This window comes from Lynx rufus, unplaced genomic scaffold, assembly GCF_022079265.1.
Source record: "Lynx rufus isolate CCGP_SWC_20201006 ecotype Redwood Valley unplaced genomic scaffold, mLynRuf1.p SCAF_16, whole genome shotgun sequence".
NCBI classification, from domain to species: domain Eukaryota; kingdom Metazoa; phylum Chordata; class Mammalia; order Carnivora; family Felidae; genus Lynx; species Lynx rufus.
The window spans coordinates 14,410,770-14,428,358 of NW_025814830.1; the positions used below are offsets into that span (position 1 = coordinate 14,410,770).

The 17,589-nt window shown below is 56.4% G+C and overlaps 2 protein-coding genes across 2 annotated transcripts; both read right to left on the bottom strand.

Moving 5' to 3' along the window:
• Positions 1 to 412: 412 nt before the first annotated feature.
• On the bottom strand, positions 413 to 10,153 carry FXYD7 (FXYD domain containing ion transport regulator 7). Its single transcript, XM_047079198.1, has 5 exons — positions 10,053 to 10,153; positions 3,153 to 3,227; positions 2,963 to 3,005; positions 2,763 to 2,803; positions 413 to 825 (listed from the first exon to the last, which is right to left on the bottom strand). The coding sequence occupies exons 1-5, from the start codon at positions 10,081 to 10,083 to the stop codon at positions 803 to 805; spliced, it is 213 nt and encodes a 70-aa protein (XP_046935154.1). The 5' UTR covers positions 10,084 to 10,153; the 3' UTR covers positions 413 to 802.
• Positions 10,154 to 10,371: 218 nt separating this feature from the next.
• On the bottom strand, positions 10,372 to 13,270 carry FXYD1 (FXYD domain containing ion transport regulator 1). Its single transcript, XM_047079127.1, has 5 exons — positions 13,258 to 13,270; positions 12,127 to 12,270; positions 11,827 to 11,863; positions 10,861 to 10,910; positions 10,372 to 10,667 (listed from the first exon to the last, which is right to left on the bottom strand). Exons 1-5 carry the CDS (start codon positions 13,268 to 13,270, stop codon positions 10,645 to 10,647), a joined length of 267 nt encoding a protein of 88 aa, XP_046935083.1. The 3' UTR covers positions 10,372 to 10,644.
• Positions 13,271 to 17,589: the final 4,319 nt, after the last annotated feature.

A 17,589-nucleotide genomic window follows, 5' to 3' on the forward strand; every position in this document is an offset into this window, starting at 1 on the left:
CAGAGCCCGCGGTGGGAGCAGGAGGGGGAGTCGCGGAGGGCGATGGGGGGCAGGGGGGAGAGGCCGGGCAGCGGCCTCCACCCACCCGCTGCGGGGGTGGGAGGGAGGGTGGAGGGAGAGCGGGAGAGCGCAGGCAGGTCTCGGTGGGTGGGGCTCCTTTGGGGAGGAAGGGGAGCGGGGGCGGGGTGTCTACTCCTGGGTCTGGGGTGGGAGAGACGGTAAAGAGCAACCGGGGAGGGGGCGTCGAGCAGGGGAGGGGAAGCTCTGGGGGCTCGGAGAGGGGGTAGGCCACTGGGGCGCTGGGGGAGGAGAGAGAGAAGAGGGGGGGAAGGCTGGGGACGGGAGAGAGCTCCCCCACGTTCAATTTTGCCCTCTCCCCCATTTTGTCCCCACAGATGAGAACTCACAGACAGAACGGGGGAAAAACCCAAATGCACATTTATTAAGCTCAAGACATAGACACCGAGGGTGCAGGGAAACGGATCGGATCTTCGGAGGGGAGACGAGGAGGTGCAGGGGAGCAGTACATGGGGATTCTGGGGGGCTGCGGCTGGACTCCCGGACCCCAGGAGCTGGAGGCCTGAGTCCCTGGATCTGGGATGCAGACGGGCTCTTTGGGGGATCGTCATTGCCAAGACCTGGGGAGGGGCAGCGGGGTGCAGCGGCTCCAGCCTCGGGTGGGTGGGGCGGCTCATTCGGGGGAGCGCTCCCCGGCGCAAGGCTGGGGTCCCCGCCGCCTCCACCCGGTCCTCAGGCTTCCGCACTCAGGCAGGGACAGCAGTGGAGGTGCCCAGGGCTGGTTTTACACACCGCCACCTCCAGGGGCTGGGGACCGGGGTCCGGAGGAGAGAAAGAGAGAGACCGAGAGAGAGGGTCAGAGAGCTGCGGTCAGCGACCAGAGAGGTGCACCCCGCCCCCTCCCACAGCCAGTGGGCATCCCCCCCACTCCCCCACCCCCTCCCCGTCGTCTCCTGAAAGCCAGACCCCCCAGGGACTGTCACCCTTGAGCTAAGCACTGAGGAGCTGTCTTGCCTACCACGCCCTGCTCCATTTAGGGACACTTGTGTGGCTTTTGTCCGCCCCCACAGGACACTGTCATGGAGGGGAACACACTTGTGATGAGGCTGGAGATCCCTGGCCCAGCTTGGGACTTTCTGGGATGTCCCCCTGCCAGAAAGAGTCTCTCTTCCCTTCCTATGTCCCCAACCTCCTCTTACACCCCATCCCATTCCCACACCCCATCTCCCCAACATTTGGACGCAGTCAGAATTCCCCCCTTTCCCACCCACTTGGGACCATCGCTCAGCTGTAGTGGGTCACAGTCCCGTGCATAATCCGAGACCTTGCCCCCCCTCCCCCCCCCAGTTATCCACAAAGTGCCCCGTTAGGCACTTTGAATATGAATATGAATACAAATGAATATGAAACAAAACACATGAAATTCCACACCAAATCCCCCCAAGCACTGAGTACCCCCAGGCCCACTTTTTAGTTATAAGACCTTTATGAGAGGCAGAGAGGTTCCCTTCTGGTTTTTAGACGTCCCTGGAAAGGACGCAGTTCCACTAAAAGCAGGTCAAGATATTTTTACATAATTCAATTAACACCCCCAAGGAGTCACAATCTTGCATCTAAGGTTTATTCCCCCCTGCATCCTAATCTCTGTCCATCTTCCGCACCCTCTCCACACCCCCACACCCCTCACCCCTTCACACCTCATCACACACACACACCCCGCAGTCCTCACCCCTTCACATAACCCCTCCACACTCTCGCACCCCCTCCACCCCCTTCACCTCTTCACACTCCATCCTACCCCTACCCTCTCCACATCCCCACCCCCTACACACCCCTCACCCCTTCACATTCCCACCCCACTCCACAACCCCTCACACCCCCATGTCTCCCACCCCCTCCACACCCCTCACCCCTTCATCCCTCCACACCCCTCACCCCCCCACACTGCCACTCCCTCCACACCACTACCCCCTCCACTGCCCCATCCCCTCTAACACTTCCATCCCCTTCATCCCCAACCTCTTCACTCTTTGTCTGTGCTTTCCACCCTCATACTCTTTACATCCCCATATTCTCTCTTTCCCGAGGTCAGTTTTTAAAATCCATATTCTATACATCTCTCCTTTTGTTATTTTGATACAATTATCCAGGAACCCTTCCTTCCTTCTCTCCCTCCCCCCTTTTCCCCTTCCCCCTCTCTTCCCTTTCCACATTCCTTTTTTCTTTTTTTAAGTCATCTCTACACCCAATGTGGGGCTCGAACTCACAACCCTGAGATCAAGAGTCACGTGCTCCACTAACTGAGCCAGCCAGGTGACCCTTCCCTCCTTTTTCTTGATCCTTTCATCCTCCTTCTTCCCACCTGAACAATGAAGTCTGGAAAATATTCTGTCTCCCTTCCTCCTCTGGCGCTCCGCTCCTTCCCCATCCGGACCTCACAAGTCCTTCTCCCGAGTGGGGCCCCTCTCTTCGCAGACTTGTGGCTTTCTCCTCTGGGGGATCATTTCATCCTTGCTCTCAAGGGCCTCTGTACTCGTTTCTGGGAAGCACTGGGGATTCTAAGACATTTCACATCCCACTGACTCTCCATGGTTTAACCTCTTTGGTTTGCGGGGCCTCAGCTCCTACTGAAGTTGCCACATCCGTTCTTGGTGGCATCATTCTCAGGGACATCCAACGCAGCTCCCCTTCCCCCTCAGGCCCCCACCTCTTCTCCTCCCAGACCGTAACTCCCTCGCCCTCACCTGAGGAAGGAAGCTCCGACTTACAGGATTTGCATGTTGGGCTGTGGGAACAAAGAGAGAGAGAAAAGCATAAAGAAATCCGGTAGCCGTGGGCTTACTAGGAAGGACGGGGCAGGCTTTGGGGACTTTCTGTTCTGGAAGTGCCCCCGCACCCCAGGCCGCCCCCACCCCTCTCCCCTCTCTCCCCACGGCTGCCAGACCTCTCAGACCTGGAGTCCGCCTTCCTGCACTTCACCTTCTTGCCTGTTAGGAGACAGACACAACGAGACACGGGACATTAAGGGTCTGGACAAAAGCCAGCGGGGAAATGGTGGGTGGCCAGCGACGCCCCCCCAACCCGAGGCAGCCTCCTTTGAGGGGCCTCGGAGCCCAGGAAAGGGTCACACTTACTGATAATGATGAGGATGCCTAGCAGGAACAATATGGTGGCCAGAGTCATGCCCACAGTCTGCACCGTGTCATAGTCTGGGGAAGATAATGGGGGATGTCAATGTGGGGTAGCACCTCAGGCCCCCCTGGAGCCTCGACCGGGCTTCGAGTCTGCCCCGCCAGGGTCCAGAGTCCAGGGATGCTGCAGGCCGTGCCGGGGGCTCCCCCAGCGGGCTAGTGTGAGGATGGCGAGCGGAGCTTGGTCCCTAGACCTTCTCTGGAAGGTCTCTACCCTTCTCTGCCCTCTACCCTTCTCTAGATTCTTTGTGTATACGTAAAACCTTCCTCTACGTCATATATACATACACGTATATATGATACATACATGATATCTACATCATATATGTAATCTCACCTCCTTCTACAGCTGGTTCCTCTTGGTTCTGTCCACCACTGTCACCTGTCCGAATCACTGCAGGAAGCAGCCTGCACTGTGGTCTCCTTGCCCCCTAGCCACGGGATCCTGTCAACATCTAAGTCAGATCCGGGTGCTCCGGAGCTCAGAGGGCCCCACCCCACCCCGGCTTCCATTGCATTCCAAGGAAAAGCCAAAGTCCTCACCACAGCCCACACGGCCCTGCATCACCTGGTCCCCATTCCTTCTCAGACTTCACCCCCTCCACATTCTCCCTCAGTCCCCTACCTCGGGCATATTGGTCTCTCTGCCATTCCTGGAGCAGATCAGACACGGTCTTACCTCAGGGCCTTTGTATGTGCTGTTTCCTCTGCTTCAAAGCTCCTCCCCCAAATATTCCTTCCTTACCAATTTCTGGGCTTTATTCAAAGGTCAGGGAAACCTTTGGTTGTCCATTTAGAAATTCTCCTCCTCTCCTCAACCCTTTATAATGTCATTCTTTCCTTTATTTTCCTGCATGAGAAGCATCCTTGTCTCATACACCACAGTAACTACAGGCCTTGAACAACATGCGGGTCCGCTCATAGGCAGATTTGTTTCAACACACTGTAAATGTATTTTCTCTTCATTATTATATATATTTTTTTTATTTTTTATTTTTTTGGTAAGCTCTACGCCCATCCCGGGGCTTGACCTCGTGACCCTGAGATCGAGAGTCACATGCTCTACCAACTGAGCCAGCCAGGTGCCCTTCTTCTTTATGATTTTTCTTAATGACATCTTTTCTCTAGTTCACTTTATTGTAAGAATACAGTATATAAACACATAACATACAAAGTGTATGTTAATAGATGATGGTATCGGTGAGACTTCTAGTCAACAATAGGCTATTAGTAGTTAAGTCAATGTCCAGGCCTCTGCCTCAGGGAATTGACTTTCATATTGTGACAAAGCACTGAAAAATAAAATGAAACATCTGAGCCATGTGACTATGGCTAGATGTGTGTGCGTCTCCTCTTGGCAGAGAGTCAGGAAGGGCCTCTCCTAGCAGAGCAGTCAATATTTGAGCTGAGTCCCGAAGAAGGAAAAGGAGCCTTCGTCAGCTGAATGGAGAGCTAGAAGAGGAGTATGCCTGGCAGAGGGAACCATGTGTGCAAAGGCCCTGAGGTGGGAAAGAATTTGGCGTATTGGAGGAACGGTATGAGTGAGCAAAGGGAGAGGGCAAGGGAGTGTTTAGAGAGGCAACTGGGGCCAGCTCTGCTAGACCTGGGGGTGACTTCTCTAAGCTTCAGTGTTGTGGGGATGGTTTCATGGCATCATCCAAATAAATCTTTCCCACAATCCTCGTAGGTGGAAACTATTACTATTCCTTATTTACAGAAGAGCCCAGAGGGGAAAAGTTACTTGCTCAAGGCCACACAGCTAGTAAGTGGATAAGCCAGGATCTAAATCCAGGAAGCCTGGCCTCGGTCATATGTTTTTCTGATGACCAAAACATACCAGCCTGGAGTTCTGGTGAAGATTGAAGGAGACCCAGAGAGGGTACCACCCCCCTCCCCCAAATCTGATTCTGCCCTCCATGAACCTCACTGATAGAAACTGAATCCACATGTTCGGATGGCCTGTGGTCCAGCAGGTATCATGTTGGCATGACTGAAGCCACTTTAGCAATAACCTGTGGGGACCTGCAACCACCCCTTTATCCAGCCCCAGGGTACCCTCATCAGAATCTGCCACTCACCATAGTAAAATGGGTCAGGTTCCTGAGGAACTGTGGGAAGGAAGGCAGGAAAAGAGAGAGAGGGAAAAAATATTTCAACACTGGATTTCTTAACATTTTTGAGGTTCCAGATGGGGCCATTGGCCCAATGGTTTCTGGGCAGAAATCAAATAAAGACACCCTTTGATCTAAATAATGATATAGCCTCATAGCAGGACACAAGGTCTGAAGAGTGGAGCATAGGCTGGATTCCAGCCCGACTCACACCATTGGTCAATACTTTCCCTTGTGCAGTGCACAACCTACCAAACTGTACATGACAGTCCTGGTCCTAGCCCACTGTGGAAGCCTGAAGCAAACTATGGACGCGTTTCCAAAAAAAAACCATATACACTCCCATTTGCACATGCTATTGGTAAACTGGTATCCCACTGGTAAACTGCTGAGTGCATCAGCTTCCCCTGAATATTCCCTAAAACTTTTCAGTCACCCGACGGCTCCAGAAGTCAGGCACTGTGGCTATTATTCTCATAATAATGCCTCCTGCCACCAAATCCAACACAGGGGAGCTGTCCTAGAATATACCTTATTACATTATCTTTAATATATCCTTTGCTGTTTATTTCTAAGACATCATCAATTTTAAGATTCAAAATTGATTTCATAATAGTTTTCTCAGTGTGTGTGTGTGTGTGTGTGTGTGTGTGTATGCATGAGTAAGTATGTAACTCTACCATATGAAAAATACCCATCCATTAGAAGACTCATTCCAATTTCAGAAGTGCCAACGTGTGGATAAACTGTGTGTGTGTGTGTGTGTGTGTGTGTGTGTGTGTGTGTGTGTGTTTACTTTTCCCCATCCCTGTCCCAAACCACACTCCCCTTCAGGAGAGTTCAGACCATCCTTCCATGCAAGAAGCCCATCTCGATGGCTCCCTAATTCCTCTGACAGCTCTCAGAACATTCTGTCTTGTCTAGAGCAGAATTCTGCAAAGCATGCACCACTAGCGGAGGGGAACCAGGAATGTCAGGGGCAATGCCAGGCACGGTCGTTAGTGTTCTTCCCACTTCCAGCCTCAGGGAAGGATGGCAGCTGCCCTGAGTTTGGGGGGAGACCATAGGACTAATTCTGGCCAATGAACTGTCAGTGGAAGTGTCAATGTCTCTTCCAGGCTGGAGCTTTTCAAGTGCTCATGCAAGAGGTCCCTTTTGCCTTTGTTCTGGTGACATGAATGCTCGAGATGGTGGCCGTTCCCATTTTCTTTGGTGAGTAGAAAGCCCGGGTCACCCCGTGATGGACACATAGTGAGAATCCTGGTTGTCAGAAGCCCCTGAGATTTTTGAGACTATTTGTTACCAGAGCAACTCTAGCCTCAACTGACTGGTATAGGGGCACTTAGGCCAGACTCTGAATAACACTGATTCACACAACGTGTAAGTTCGTCCTTCTCAGTTCCCTGTCTGGTCTTCTAAGAGGAAGTCTTAGGTAGGCGCAGACGTGTCTTTAACACCTTCCACCTTGTTAATGTCCCTCTTTTCCCAAGAGAAAACAGTCCTTGGGCTCAGAGCCTTCAGCAGGCAACGATATCTAGGTAGAATTTCGTGACATTATTTGGTTTTCTCCTTTAGTTGTTTAACCAGCATTTGATCGCACTGACTCCGTGCCAGGTCCTGGTCTAAGCACTTCACAGGTGTTAATGCACCTAATCTTCACAGCCACTCTCAGAATTAAGGTGCTATCTTCATTTGATTCCACAAACAAGGACACTGAGGCCCAGAAAAGTGGAATCACTTCTTGAAGATCATTTTTATACTTGCAAGGCAAAAAAAAAAAAAACAAACAAAATCCTGATTTTCCATTTGTGATGGTGATACAAAATGAAGCCAATTAAATTATTTACTTTTTTAAAGACTTTTATTTTTACAGAATCTCTACGCCCAACGTGGGGCTCAAACTCACAACCCCGGGATCAAGAGTCACGTGTTCCATTGACTGAGCCAGCCGGGCGCCCCTAGTTTTTTTTTTTTTTTTTTTTTTTAAAGTTAATCCTGGGGCGCCTGGGTGGCTCAGTCATTAAGTGTCAAACTTTGGCTCAGGTCATGATATCGTGGGTTGTGAGTGTGATCCTCACATCGGGCCCTGTGCTGACAGCTCAGAGTCTGGAACCTGCTTCAGATTCTGTGTCTCCTTCTCTCTCTGCCTCTCCCCCACTCACGATCTCCTTCTCTCTCTCTCTCTCTCTCAAAAATAAATAAATATTTAAAAAATTTTAAAAAGAAGTTAATCCTTTAAAGGAAAAGGAATGAACATGAATGGGGAGCATTTGGATAGGGCAAAAACTGTGAAGGTGGTCCTCGAAAGCATCAAGTTGGGGAAACATGATTTTAGAGTCATGTGTGCTTAGCCCCCCCCCCCACCAGATGGGGAGTACATTGCTTTGACTCCTCTGCTGTTAATCCTGGCATTTACACAAGTCTTCCAAAGAAGTTTTCTAAAATGAATAAATAAATGAGTGACTGACTGACTGAACGAATGTGAGCCCTGCTCGGCTGCAGAAAGCTGAATCACAGATGGAATGGTTGGACTAGCCTGCTTCGTCCCCTGGGTCTCCACACAGCCTGCCTCCCCAAGCCAGCGGGAGCCCACTGGGTGAGGACCTGCTCCAGGATCCTCTTTGGTTGCACCCTGGGTGCTCCGTGCTCTGTGCAGAAGTCCCTCTTCTGGTCCCTGCCACCCCAGCAATCTGGTTCCTCGGGGCGAGGCTGGGCTGAGGGTGGAGCCAGGAGGCAGAAGAAGAAATGTGCACCACTCCTGGCCAGTTGCCAGGGAGACATCAGGAAGGAGGTGGTTGCTATGGCAACTGGGGCAACTTAAGAGGTGAAGAGAGGTAATGGGTCTGGGCACCCCAGGCTAGGTGGGGTCCTGGGGCTGAGGTTTCTAACTCCGAGGCCAATCTTGACTCCCTCTGCTCCCTTTGTACCTCCCGGTGTTGCCCCTGCAGGGCTGGCTTCCGGCCAAGCCCAGGGTTCTTCTCAAGGGTGGGACCCCAGGCCCAGTCATGCTCCTGCACCCCCTTTCTGTTTGCCCCCAACTCTCCCTCCTGCTTTCTGACGGGGTGGAAGAGCCCTCATCCCCTTCCACTGTGCCCCCCCCCCAAACAATCCATTAATCAGCTTAAGTGGTGCAACACACAACATGCTCTTCCTCCGCCCCCCTCCCTGGGGTTTCCCAAGACCTGTGGTCCCCCCTTCTGCTATGACTGGGGGAAAGGTGGGGGGGGGGAATGGTGAGGCGTCTGTCCTCCCACCTCTGCCCGTCTGCTGCCATCGATCCTGTTAACCACCATCTCTGCGAAAAGAAGCCCTGGGCTCCCGCCAGGCCTGCTGGCTCAGCCCTGCCCCCCCCTCCCTAGGGTGGCTTCCAGCCTCTGCAGCCCCCCCACCCCGCCCTGCTTCAAATTCTGCAGATATGGCTCAGTGCAGCAGCCCCTGCCTGCCGGGAAAGGGGGCAGGGAAGGAGAGATCGGAGTGGAACTGGGGTTCCCTTCACCACCAGGGGCTCCTCCGCACCACTGGCCTATCCCTTCTGGCCCTGCTCTCTGTGCGGGAAACCCTCCGCCTGCCACCCGCCCGCCCCCCCCCCCCGTAATTAAAGCATTCTTCCTTTTGCTCCTCTGCAGAGGCGGGCTCAAGAAAGGGGGCTCTCAGGGGGCAGTGGGTGTTTAAGTGGGTGAATAACTGGGTTAAGGGGTGTGAAATGTAAACTGCCGTGTGGCTGGATGGGGGTGAGGAGGGACATTTGTGTGCACGCTCGAGTGCACCTCCCGGACCAGACAGCACCCCTGGATGTGGGCTGGGAAGGAGGGTCCTGCCACCCATTCTGGCCCAAGGGGGCTCACTGCAGTGGCATGGCCCCACCCCATGGTGCTCCTCCTTATCTCCATTTCTCTCCCGCGCTGTGGGTCCATCGCTCTCTCCTGCTCTATGTCTTTCTCTCCGCTTCTCTGTCTCTTTGTCTCTGATTTTCTCTTTCTCTGCATCTTTCTGTTGCTCTCCGCCTTCCCCTTCACTCTCTGAATATCTTTCAGTCTCATATCGGTGCTCTTCCCCGGTCTCTCTCTGTATCTCTGACTCGGGGTCTGCTCGTGCTCGCTCTCTCTCTCTCTCTCTCTCTCTTAGGCTTTCTCAATTTCCACATTCCTTTCTGCCTCCCTCTCTCTCCTGTCTCTCTCCATCTCTCTCTCACTTCCTCCAGCTCTCTCCCCCACTGTCTTTCCGTCTTTCTCCCTCCTTCCCGCTGAACCTGCCTGTCAGAGATTTCAGGAGACACCCACCATAGGCGCCAGGGCTGGAAGAAAGAGGGATGTGGACCCCCTCCTTTTGCCCACCTCGGAGACCCTGAAATGTGCCAGAGCCTCTGTGGTCGCAGACCCACCCGTTCCCACCCTCGAAGCCCGTCCCTTCGCGTCCACTACCACCGCTGTGCAGGACCAGCCGCCTGGTTGCCATAGCTACCGGTCCGCGCATCCTTTCTCCCGGGACTGCCGCTCTCCAACCGCGGGTCCCGCACAGAAACGACACCACCGGGAGGGGGTGTCCAAGAGGCCTGGAGGGGCGCCAAGGGGTGCGCTGCAGGGGCCTCCGCCCTGGGAAGGAACGGACACCCCCTTCCCCATTCCCCTCCGTTTTCGGTACTGGAATCTCCCTAGATCCTCTCTCCTAAGCTCTGAGATCCCGGAGCCTCCCCCACCCTCACCCGCGCGCCCTCTCCCCCGGCGGCGCTCACCCTTTGTGGGGGCCTGGGTCGGGGTCGCCATGCCGGACCGGAGCAGGGGGCGGCTGGAGGCCGAGGTGGTGAAGGCGCGGCTGCGGCAGCTGGAAGCGGGACGGACTGATGTCGGGGGGAGATGGGGGAGCCCTCGTGTGGGGGGTGCCGTAGCCAATGGGGGCCCGGAGAGCCCGCCCCCGTCCCGGCCACCCCCGCCCCCGCCCCCGCCCACTGCCGACGTCCCCGCCCCTTCCCCAAGGGTGGGGGCGCCCCCTGCCGGGGCCCAGGGGGCGCCCGGGCTTTCGCGCAGAGGGACTGACAGATCCATAAAGCGCTGTCGAGAGAGAAAAGCACGTTTTATTGAAGTCTGGGCGGCAGAGAGGAGTCTGTGGGGGCAGGGCTGGGGAAGGGGGCAGTCCAGGTGGTGGTGGTGCTCAGGTGGTGGGTGGGGGGCGCCAGGTGCCAGGGGAATCCTGTGGGGGTGAAAAGGGTGAGGGGCAACAGAGCCCCCCAGCCATCTCATCCCACCCTTCGTCCCCTTCTCCTGCCCCCCTCCCCCAGCCTAGCCCGAGCTGCAGGACCTGGCTGGGTTCCATCGCGCCAGGTGTCTCTACCGCCTGCGGGTGGACAGACCTGAGGGGGAACACGGAGAGTTCGGGTGTCAGGAGGGGCACCCCAGCTCCCGCGGAGGGGGGAGCGACAGGGGAACTCCCGGACCTTCGCTGTCGGATCAAGTCCCTCCCTCCGCACGCCCAGAGAGGACCAGGAAAGGGGTTTTTGGAACCAGCCCTCACCCCCAAACACCCAAAGTCTCCCCCAGACTCACGGCGGATGGAGCTGCGGAAAGTTCCCTCCTCTTCATCCGGTTCCCCAGTCCTGGGAAAGGAGAGGCAGAAGGACGTGGGGATGAAAAAAGAGAGGCAGATGCTCCCAGGAGCCCCCCAGTACAGCCCTCATTTCACAGACCCCGGTACTGAGGGCCAGAGACCGGCGAGGAGCAGGCTCGGGGGCCGCCAGAAACTAGAAAATCGGGCGCACCCAGGAGCAGTTTAAGCGTGTGGCAGGACGCGCTCCAAGTGCCTCCCGGAGTGCTGGGGAAGAGACTGAAGTTGGTGGGGGAGGGATGGCCGAAGGGCTTGAGGACAGACGGCCTGGAGACAGCCTAGGTTAGAAACCCAGAACCCTCATCTTCTAGCTGAGTGATCTCGGGCAAGTGACTTCACCTCCCTGCGCCTCGGTTTCCTCCTCGATAAAATGAGGTTGTTAACGACAGTCTCATGCAAGGGGTGTGAGGAGTAAATAACATAATACACGATAAAACAATATCTTTTAGCACGTGGGACTAAACATTAGCTATTCTTTAAAATAACATTTAGAATTGTTTTCACACGGAGAAGGGATTCATACATTGCTTTAAATTTTTATTTAGAGATGAATCAAAGAGCTGGGAACAGGACTCTGAGCTAAACTGGGCCGCCAAGTGCGGTGATCTCATTTCGCCGTGGCTCCTTCTTTCACAGCACTTATCACGCTTTGTGATTTTATATTTGTGGGGCTGCGGGAACCCACGGCCGCCGCCCCCACTGGGCTGGGAGCTCAGCCAGGCAGGGAGGGCAGTTTAGTTAGTCGCCGTTTGGTCCCCAGGGCCTGGCTTGCGGCTTGGCACGTAGTAGGTGCTTAATACGTATTTGCCGAAGGGTCTCTGGCTGTGGGTCGAGTGGACTCCCTGCCTCACTCCCAGCGCCCTTCTAGAGCGGAAGGAGGAGAGTGAGAGCCCCGAGGGGCCTCTTACCTCTGCTGCTGGTTGAATTTGCACCGGCATCTTCTGCCTGTGGGTGGGGGTAGGAGGGCAGGGCTGAGATTCCGCTCCGGGCGGGCACCGAGCGGCGCTCGAGCGCCAGCGCCGGCTCGCGAGGGGCGGAGCCGTGGGGACAGAGGCGGGGCAGGGGCGGGGCGGGGGCGGGGTAGGGTAGGGGCGTAAACCGGGCGGGCCCGGGCAGGATGGGGGCGGGACAGAGGGCGGGGCAGGGGCGGGGCGGGGACGAAACACGGCACCTGCGGGGGCTGGAGGTAGCAGGGTGGGGGTACTCACTCAGGACGATGAGGATACCCAGGATGAAGAGGATCCCGGCGATGATAAGGCCTCCGATCCGCAGGGTTTTGTAGTCTGTGGGCGGCAGGGAGGAGAGTGAGAACAGGGAGGGGAGGAGGAAGGACAGGAGAGGAGCAGAATGGGGAGGAAGGGGCAAGGAGGATCAGGGAGGAGAACAGAGAGATCAATGAGAGGAGGAAACAGATGTGGGAGGAAGAGAAGAGGGATGGGGAGAGGAGGGGGTGGGAAGGAAAAGGAAGAGGTAGGCAGGGCAGGGAGGAGGGAGGAAACAAGAAAGTAGGGGAGGATGATGGAGAGGATGAGGGGAACAGAGGGGAGAAAGGGAGATGGCCGCAGAGGATGAGCCGTAAGACATTGAGAGGTAAAAGGAGAAAGAGAATCAGAGATACAGGGAGGGGTCAAATAGACACACGGAGACACAGACAAGGGGAGATAAAAACAAGAAGGAGTCAGCCTTCTGAGAGACAAGAGAAAGAGAGAGAAGGAGACTGACAGAGATATAAATACTGAGTCAGAGATAAAGGAAGAGAGAGACGAGGAGGAGTGGGAACAGGACCGGCAAACCCAGGCCACCCACCCTCCCAACTCCCAAGCATAGATGCCCCTCCCTCCCTCACCATAGGTGAATGGATCGTGTTCCTGTGGAGCCTCTGGAAAGAGAAAGAAGTCAAGGGTTGGATGCTTCCTGGGGCCCTGGACAGGAAGGGGCATAAAGAGACCTTTTGGGGGCTTTCCTGTCCTGGGCTGAGAGTCTGGGGACTATTGGACCCTGAACAGGCTGTCCACCCCTCTCTGGGTCTTAGCTGCCTCATCTGCACTGTCCTGGGGCAGGGGTGGGGGGGGGGCAGGTGGTCACTTAACTGTTACAGCTTCCCGCCTCATCCCGTGTTGTCCTTGATTCTGTCCTGTGCGGGAAGTGGGGCTCCATCCCACCCTCCACCTTTGTCTGCCCTGGGCATCCTCCCCTCCCCTCCCCCACGTGAAACCTCCAATTTCCTGGTACCCCACTGACTCTGTTTAAGTTGGAGTCTCCAACTTGGTTCTCTTGAAAGGCTTCCCTCCCCTCCCTCGGGGCTGAGGTGGGTAGCGGGCTACCTACCCCAGACTCACCTGCGTTGGCCATGGCGAGGAAACCCACACAGAGAACCAAGATGTGGTGGAGAGATGCCATTGTCCTGGAGAACACCAAGGGTCAAGAAACGTGTTTCCTAGTACCCCCACCATTGGGGCTCGAACCCAAGGGGTTAAATCAGACTCCCGGGGGGGGGGGTGTGATTCCAAAAACGTCCATCATCCAGCTTGGCCACTTTGAGAAACAGGGGCACCCCCTGCTTCATGCAGACACAGTGTCACCAAAACAAGCCACAATGGGCAGGGGTGAGACACACAGTCACAGGGGTCTCCCGGAGGCCTGGGCCGCCCTACCGCAGGCGCCAGATTCCCCACACCTACCCAATGGGAAGACTGGGATGGCTCGCCCCACCCAGACTGAGAGACAGACACACGGGGAAGGGTGAGAGACACATGCAAGGGCCCACCTGCCCTCCCACCACGGCCCTACTGCGTCCGTGTGATATCCCAGCTCTCCTGCCCTCGGCCGCTGGCCGGCTCTCTGCCTGACCCTGGGTATAAATATCTCCCACTTCACCCTGGAGGAATTTGCCTCACACAGGCCACCATGGCAACAGCCTTCCTTCCCCCACTGGGGGGTCATTCCCAACCCTGCCAGGGTGAGGCCGGGCTGCCACACGGCTACAGGCTGCCCCTGTGGGGAAGGCCACCCCTTCTCTCTTTCTGGAAATGATGAGAACAGGGGAAAACATCCCTGTCTGCCTGCCTCTGGGTGACTTTCATAGGCAGACACCAGGCGAGTCGCATGAGGCCCAGACCAGCCAGGCTGAGAGACAGAAGACAGATGCCAGGGGCAGGGACACACACACACACACACACACACACACGCGAGCACACCAGCACACGCAGTGACAACGCCCACTCCCCAAACCTCTGGTTGGAGCAAGATGTGGGGTGGAGACAGTCACGAATACGATACTCCTCATCTGAGCCTCCCGTGCTCCCAAACAGTGACGCAATCTGACCCACACACGTGAGTGTCCCAAACCCACCCCAAGCAGGGTGCACGCTCTGCAGCAGGGGAGGGAGGAGTTGCGCCCCGCACTCCCGCTCCCGGGGAACCCCACTGTCCCCACCACGCTCCCTTCCTCTTGGGTCAGGCCTGCCTGGAAAGCCACGGGCTTGGCCACTCCTGCTCCCAAAATAGGTGGCCCAGCCAGGCGAGGGGTGAGGCCCGGAGGGGAGGGCAGGGGACGCTCACCCCAGTCAGGCTGTCCCCTGCTGAAAGAAGGCCCCCAAACGTCCGGCTGTGCCGGGGGTGAGCACTTTGGACCCCCTGGCCCAGAGCTGGACTGCGCCGCCCTCAGCGGTCTCCCCTCCCGGCCCCACCCCACCCTCACCCTCCCCAACCAGCAGCTGTAACTGGAGCCCGGGCTGGAGGGGGGCCAGGGGGCGGCCCCCAGCCCAGACCGCCCTGGCCCGCTAGGTTAACTCTCTCGGCTCAGATGGAGGAACACTACCGGCGCTGGGGACAGCTGGGGAGAGGAGGTGTCGGCAGGGAGGCCTGGACTGCAGACACACGCATGCGGGCACGCACGCACACACGCTCGCCCCAGCGCCCCGGACAGCTTCTGCCCTGCGGTGGGAGGTGTCAGTGACTTTCTGTGAGGCCCCCTGGGAATCGGGCCCAGTTGGGACCTAAGGCCATTTGAGCCCTTAGGAGCCCGCTGACCCCTGACCCCAGGGTTCTGTGGAGACCTGGTCAGCGCCACAGGGATATTTTGGGGGCATTTCAGTGTGTGTGTGTGTGTGTGTGTGTGTGTGCGTGTGTTTTCCGCTGCTGGCTGTGAGGTCCCCCAGGGGTGCACACCACACACATTCACACGCACACACAGAAACCTAAAGATCCCGTTTATCTGGGCACAAAAGCAAACAAATACACGTGTGTTCCCACATACAAACACAGAGGCAGACACACAGAGAATAACACACCCGCGGGGAAACCCAAGGACCCTCCCACACAGCCCACAACACCACCAGCCACACAACGCTGACAGACACACTTGTGGACACACGCAACACGCACACACACACAAATGCACGCATGCACAAACGGGACATAGCTGGCCACTCGGGCACAGACGGACACGCTTATGCACTTGTGTTCGCGTACTTGGAGACACCACCCGCTGTGTGCTGATGGGCTGAACCCCCACTCTCCTGATCTCACGTGGCCCGGAGGACTCCCCGGAGAATAACACGCACGGTGTCCTCCTCATGGGCGGGCCAGCTTCACAGGCACTGGTGACGGAGAAACCCAGGATCAGCTCTGAGCTCTGCCACTCCTGGCTGTGTGACCTTGAGCGGCCCATGGATCCCCTCTGTGTCGTTTCTGCCCTATAAAATGGAGAAATCGCTAAGGTCGTACGGATAACGCCGGGCCAGGCTCGGAGGCCTCTGAAGCCCACGCCGTCTTGTCATTAACTCCATTTTAGAGATGAGCAAACCGAGGTTTAGCAAGGTGGAGCTGATTCTGCTGAGGTCCCCGGTGCTTACGGACAGAAACGGCCCCCGGCCTGGAAGAGTTAGACACGGGCCCAGACTCCGTAAGACACCAGAGCCAGGACCCAGTGAACATGCTTATCCGCAGGCACAGACACAGCCCGCCTCAGAGGACCCAGGGGGCTTTGCGACACCCCCTCGCCCCTGTATGTCTGAGCCTCTGCCCCTCATGGCCTTGCACCCTGGGGTCACCAGCAGTCTCTGGTTAATGATAACCCTGATGTTTATGCAGCCCTGGGGAAGGCTGACAGAGGAGCAGAGAAGTGAAGCAGGGCTGGGAGCACTGGGCCAGCTCCAGCCAGTCCTTGGCTTCCCTCCCTCTCGAGGCCAACTGCTCCAGAGAGGAGCAGCTCAGCCACTTTCTAGCTGCGTGATGTTGGGCCCGTGACTTAACCTCTCTGAGGCTCAGTGTCTCCTTCTGTAAAATGGGGATAAAACAGTAGTCACCTCAGAGGGAAGTTAGGAGGACCGTCGAAAACGATCCGTGGAAAACATTTAGAACAAAGCCCGGCAGTCAGTGACACGCACCCGTTAGGTATTGTCACTGTCGCCATTGTCATTCCCCTTGTGAGCCGCAGCGAGAACCCTGGTGGCTGAGTGCTCTGTGAGTATGGATTTAGGCGTGTCTGCGTCCCCTCTGTGTCCCTGGCACGAAGTTCTTTATCTTTTCAAAGACCCCGTAAAGAAGTGTATCATCCCTACTGTACAACTGAGGCAACCGAGACCTGAAGGGCCTGGCTCAAATCACAGAGCCGTTTGGGTCCAGGACAAGCACTTGGGTCCGGAGTCCACACCCAGGCCTGCCGACCACGGCGGGGCGCCTACCCTGCGCTGACCCACGAGAGGGGGCCACGGCCTCCTTCATCTCACGGAGTGCTCTGCACACCTGGGGAGTGGGTGCCACCAACTGCCCCCCTCGACAGAGGGGAAAACTGGGGGTCAGGGAGGTCAAACGACTCGCCTGAGCCCACGCAGAACCGAGCCCGTGGTCCTTCCTGAGCTGGTGCCGGTGAGCCCCCTGTCCTCCACGTCTTCCAGGCGTGTGCAGCCGTAGCCAGAGATGCCGTGTGTTTCCCTCAGGGGTGGGAGGACGGAGGTTAGGTTTAGATCTGTCCAGTGCCATGAAGCGAATCACTTAATCACTTCCTGCCTCGGTTTTCCCACCTGCAAAGTGGGGATCCCACCTCACAGGGCTGTTGTGAGAACTGAGTAAATTCATGTTAAGTCAGGCAGACGGGAAGTGCTCAATGATTGTTGTTACTACTCTTTCAGGTTGGGGAACACGTGTCATTTATTTCTGGATTTTGCTTATTTAATGCTAAAAGCAGAGTCCAAATGAAAACAACCAGTGTTCATGAGTTCTGGTCTCCCAAGAAAGAACACAAAAATCACGAGACAGGCCCTGGAGCCGGCTGCCGGGGCTTGAGCGCTGGCTCAGCCCCAGTCAGCAACCCAAATCGCAAATTACTTGACCTCTCTCCTCAGCGTTTGTGCCTGTAAAATAGCCATATAATAGGGTCAACCTTAGAGAGCTGTTAGCACGAGCTAGTACACTTTCAGGACAGGGCCTAGTGCAGAGCCAACGCTGAGGGAGGGGGTGGCACCATCACCATCATTCTTTGCTTGCGTTGGTTCCTTATCCACGGCGGGTGGTGGGCACTCAAGGGGTTAATTTCAGGCTGGCCTGGAGGCTGTGGGTTTGGGGCAGGGCAGCGGCCCTGCCCTGTTTGGCCACCAGAGGGAGCAGCTGGGCCTTGGTGACCGCGCACATCACACCCTCCGGGAGCCGGGGGAGGGGGCTGGCTGGGC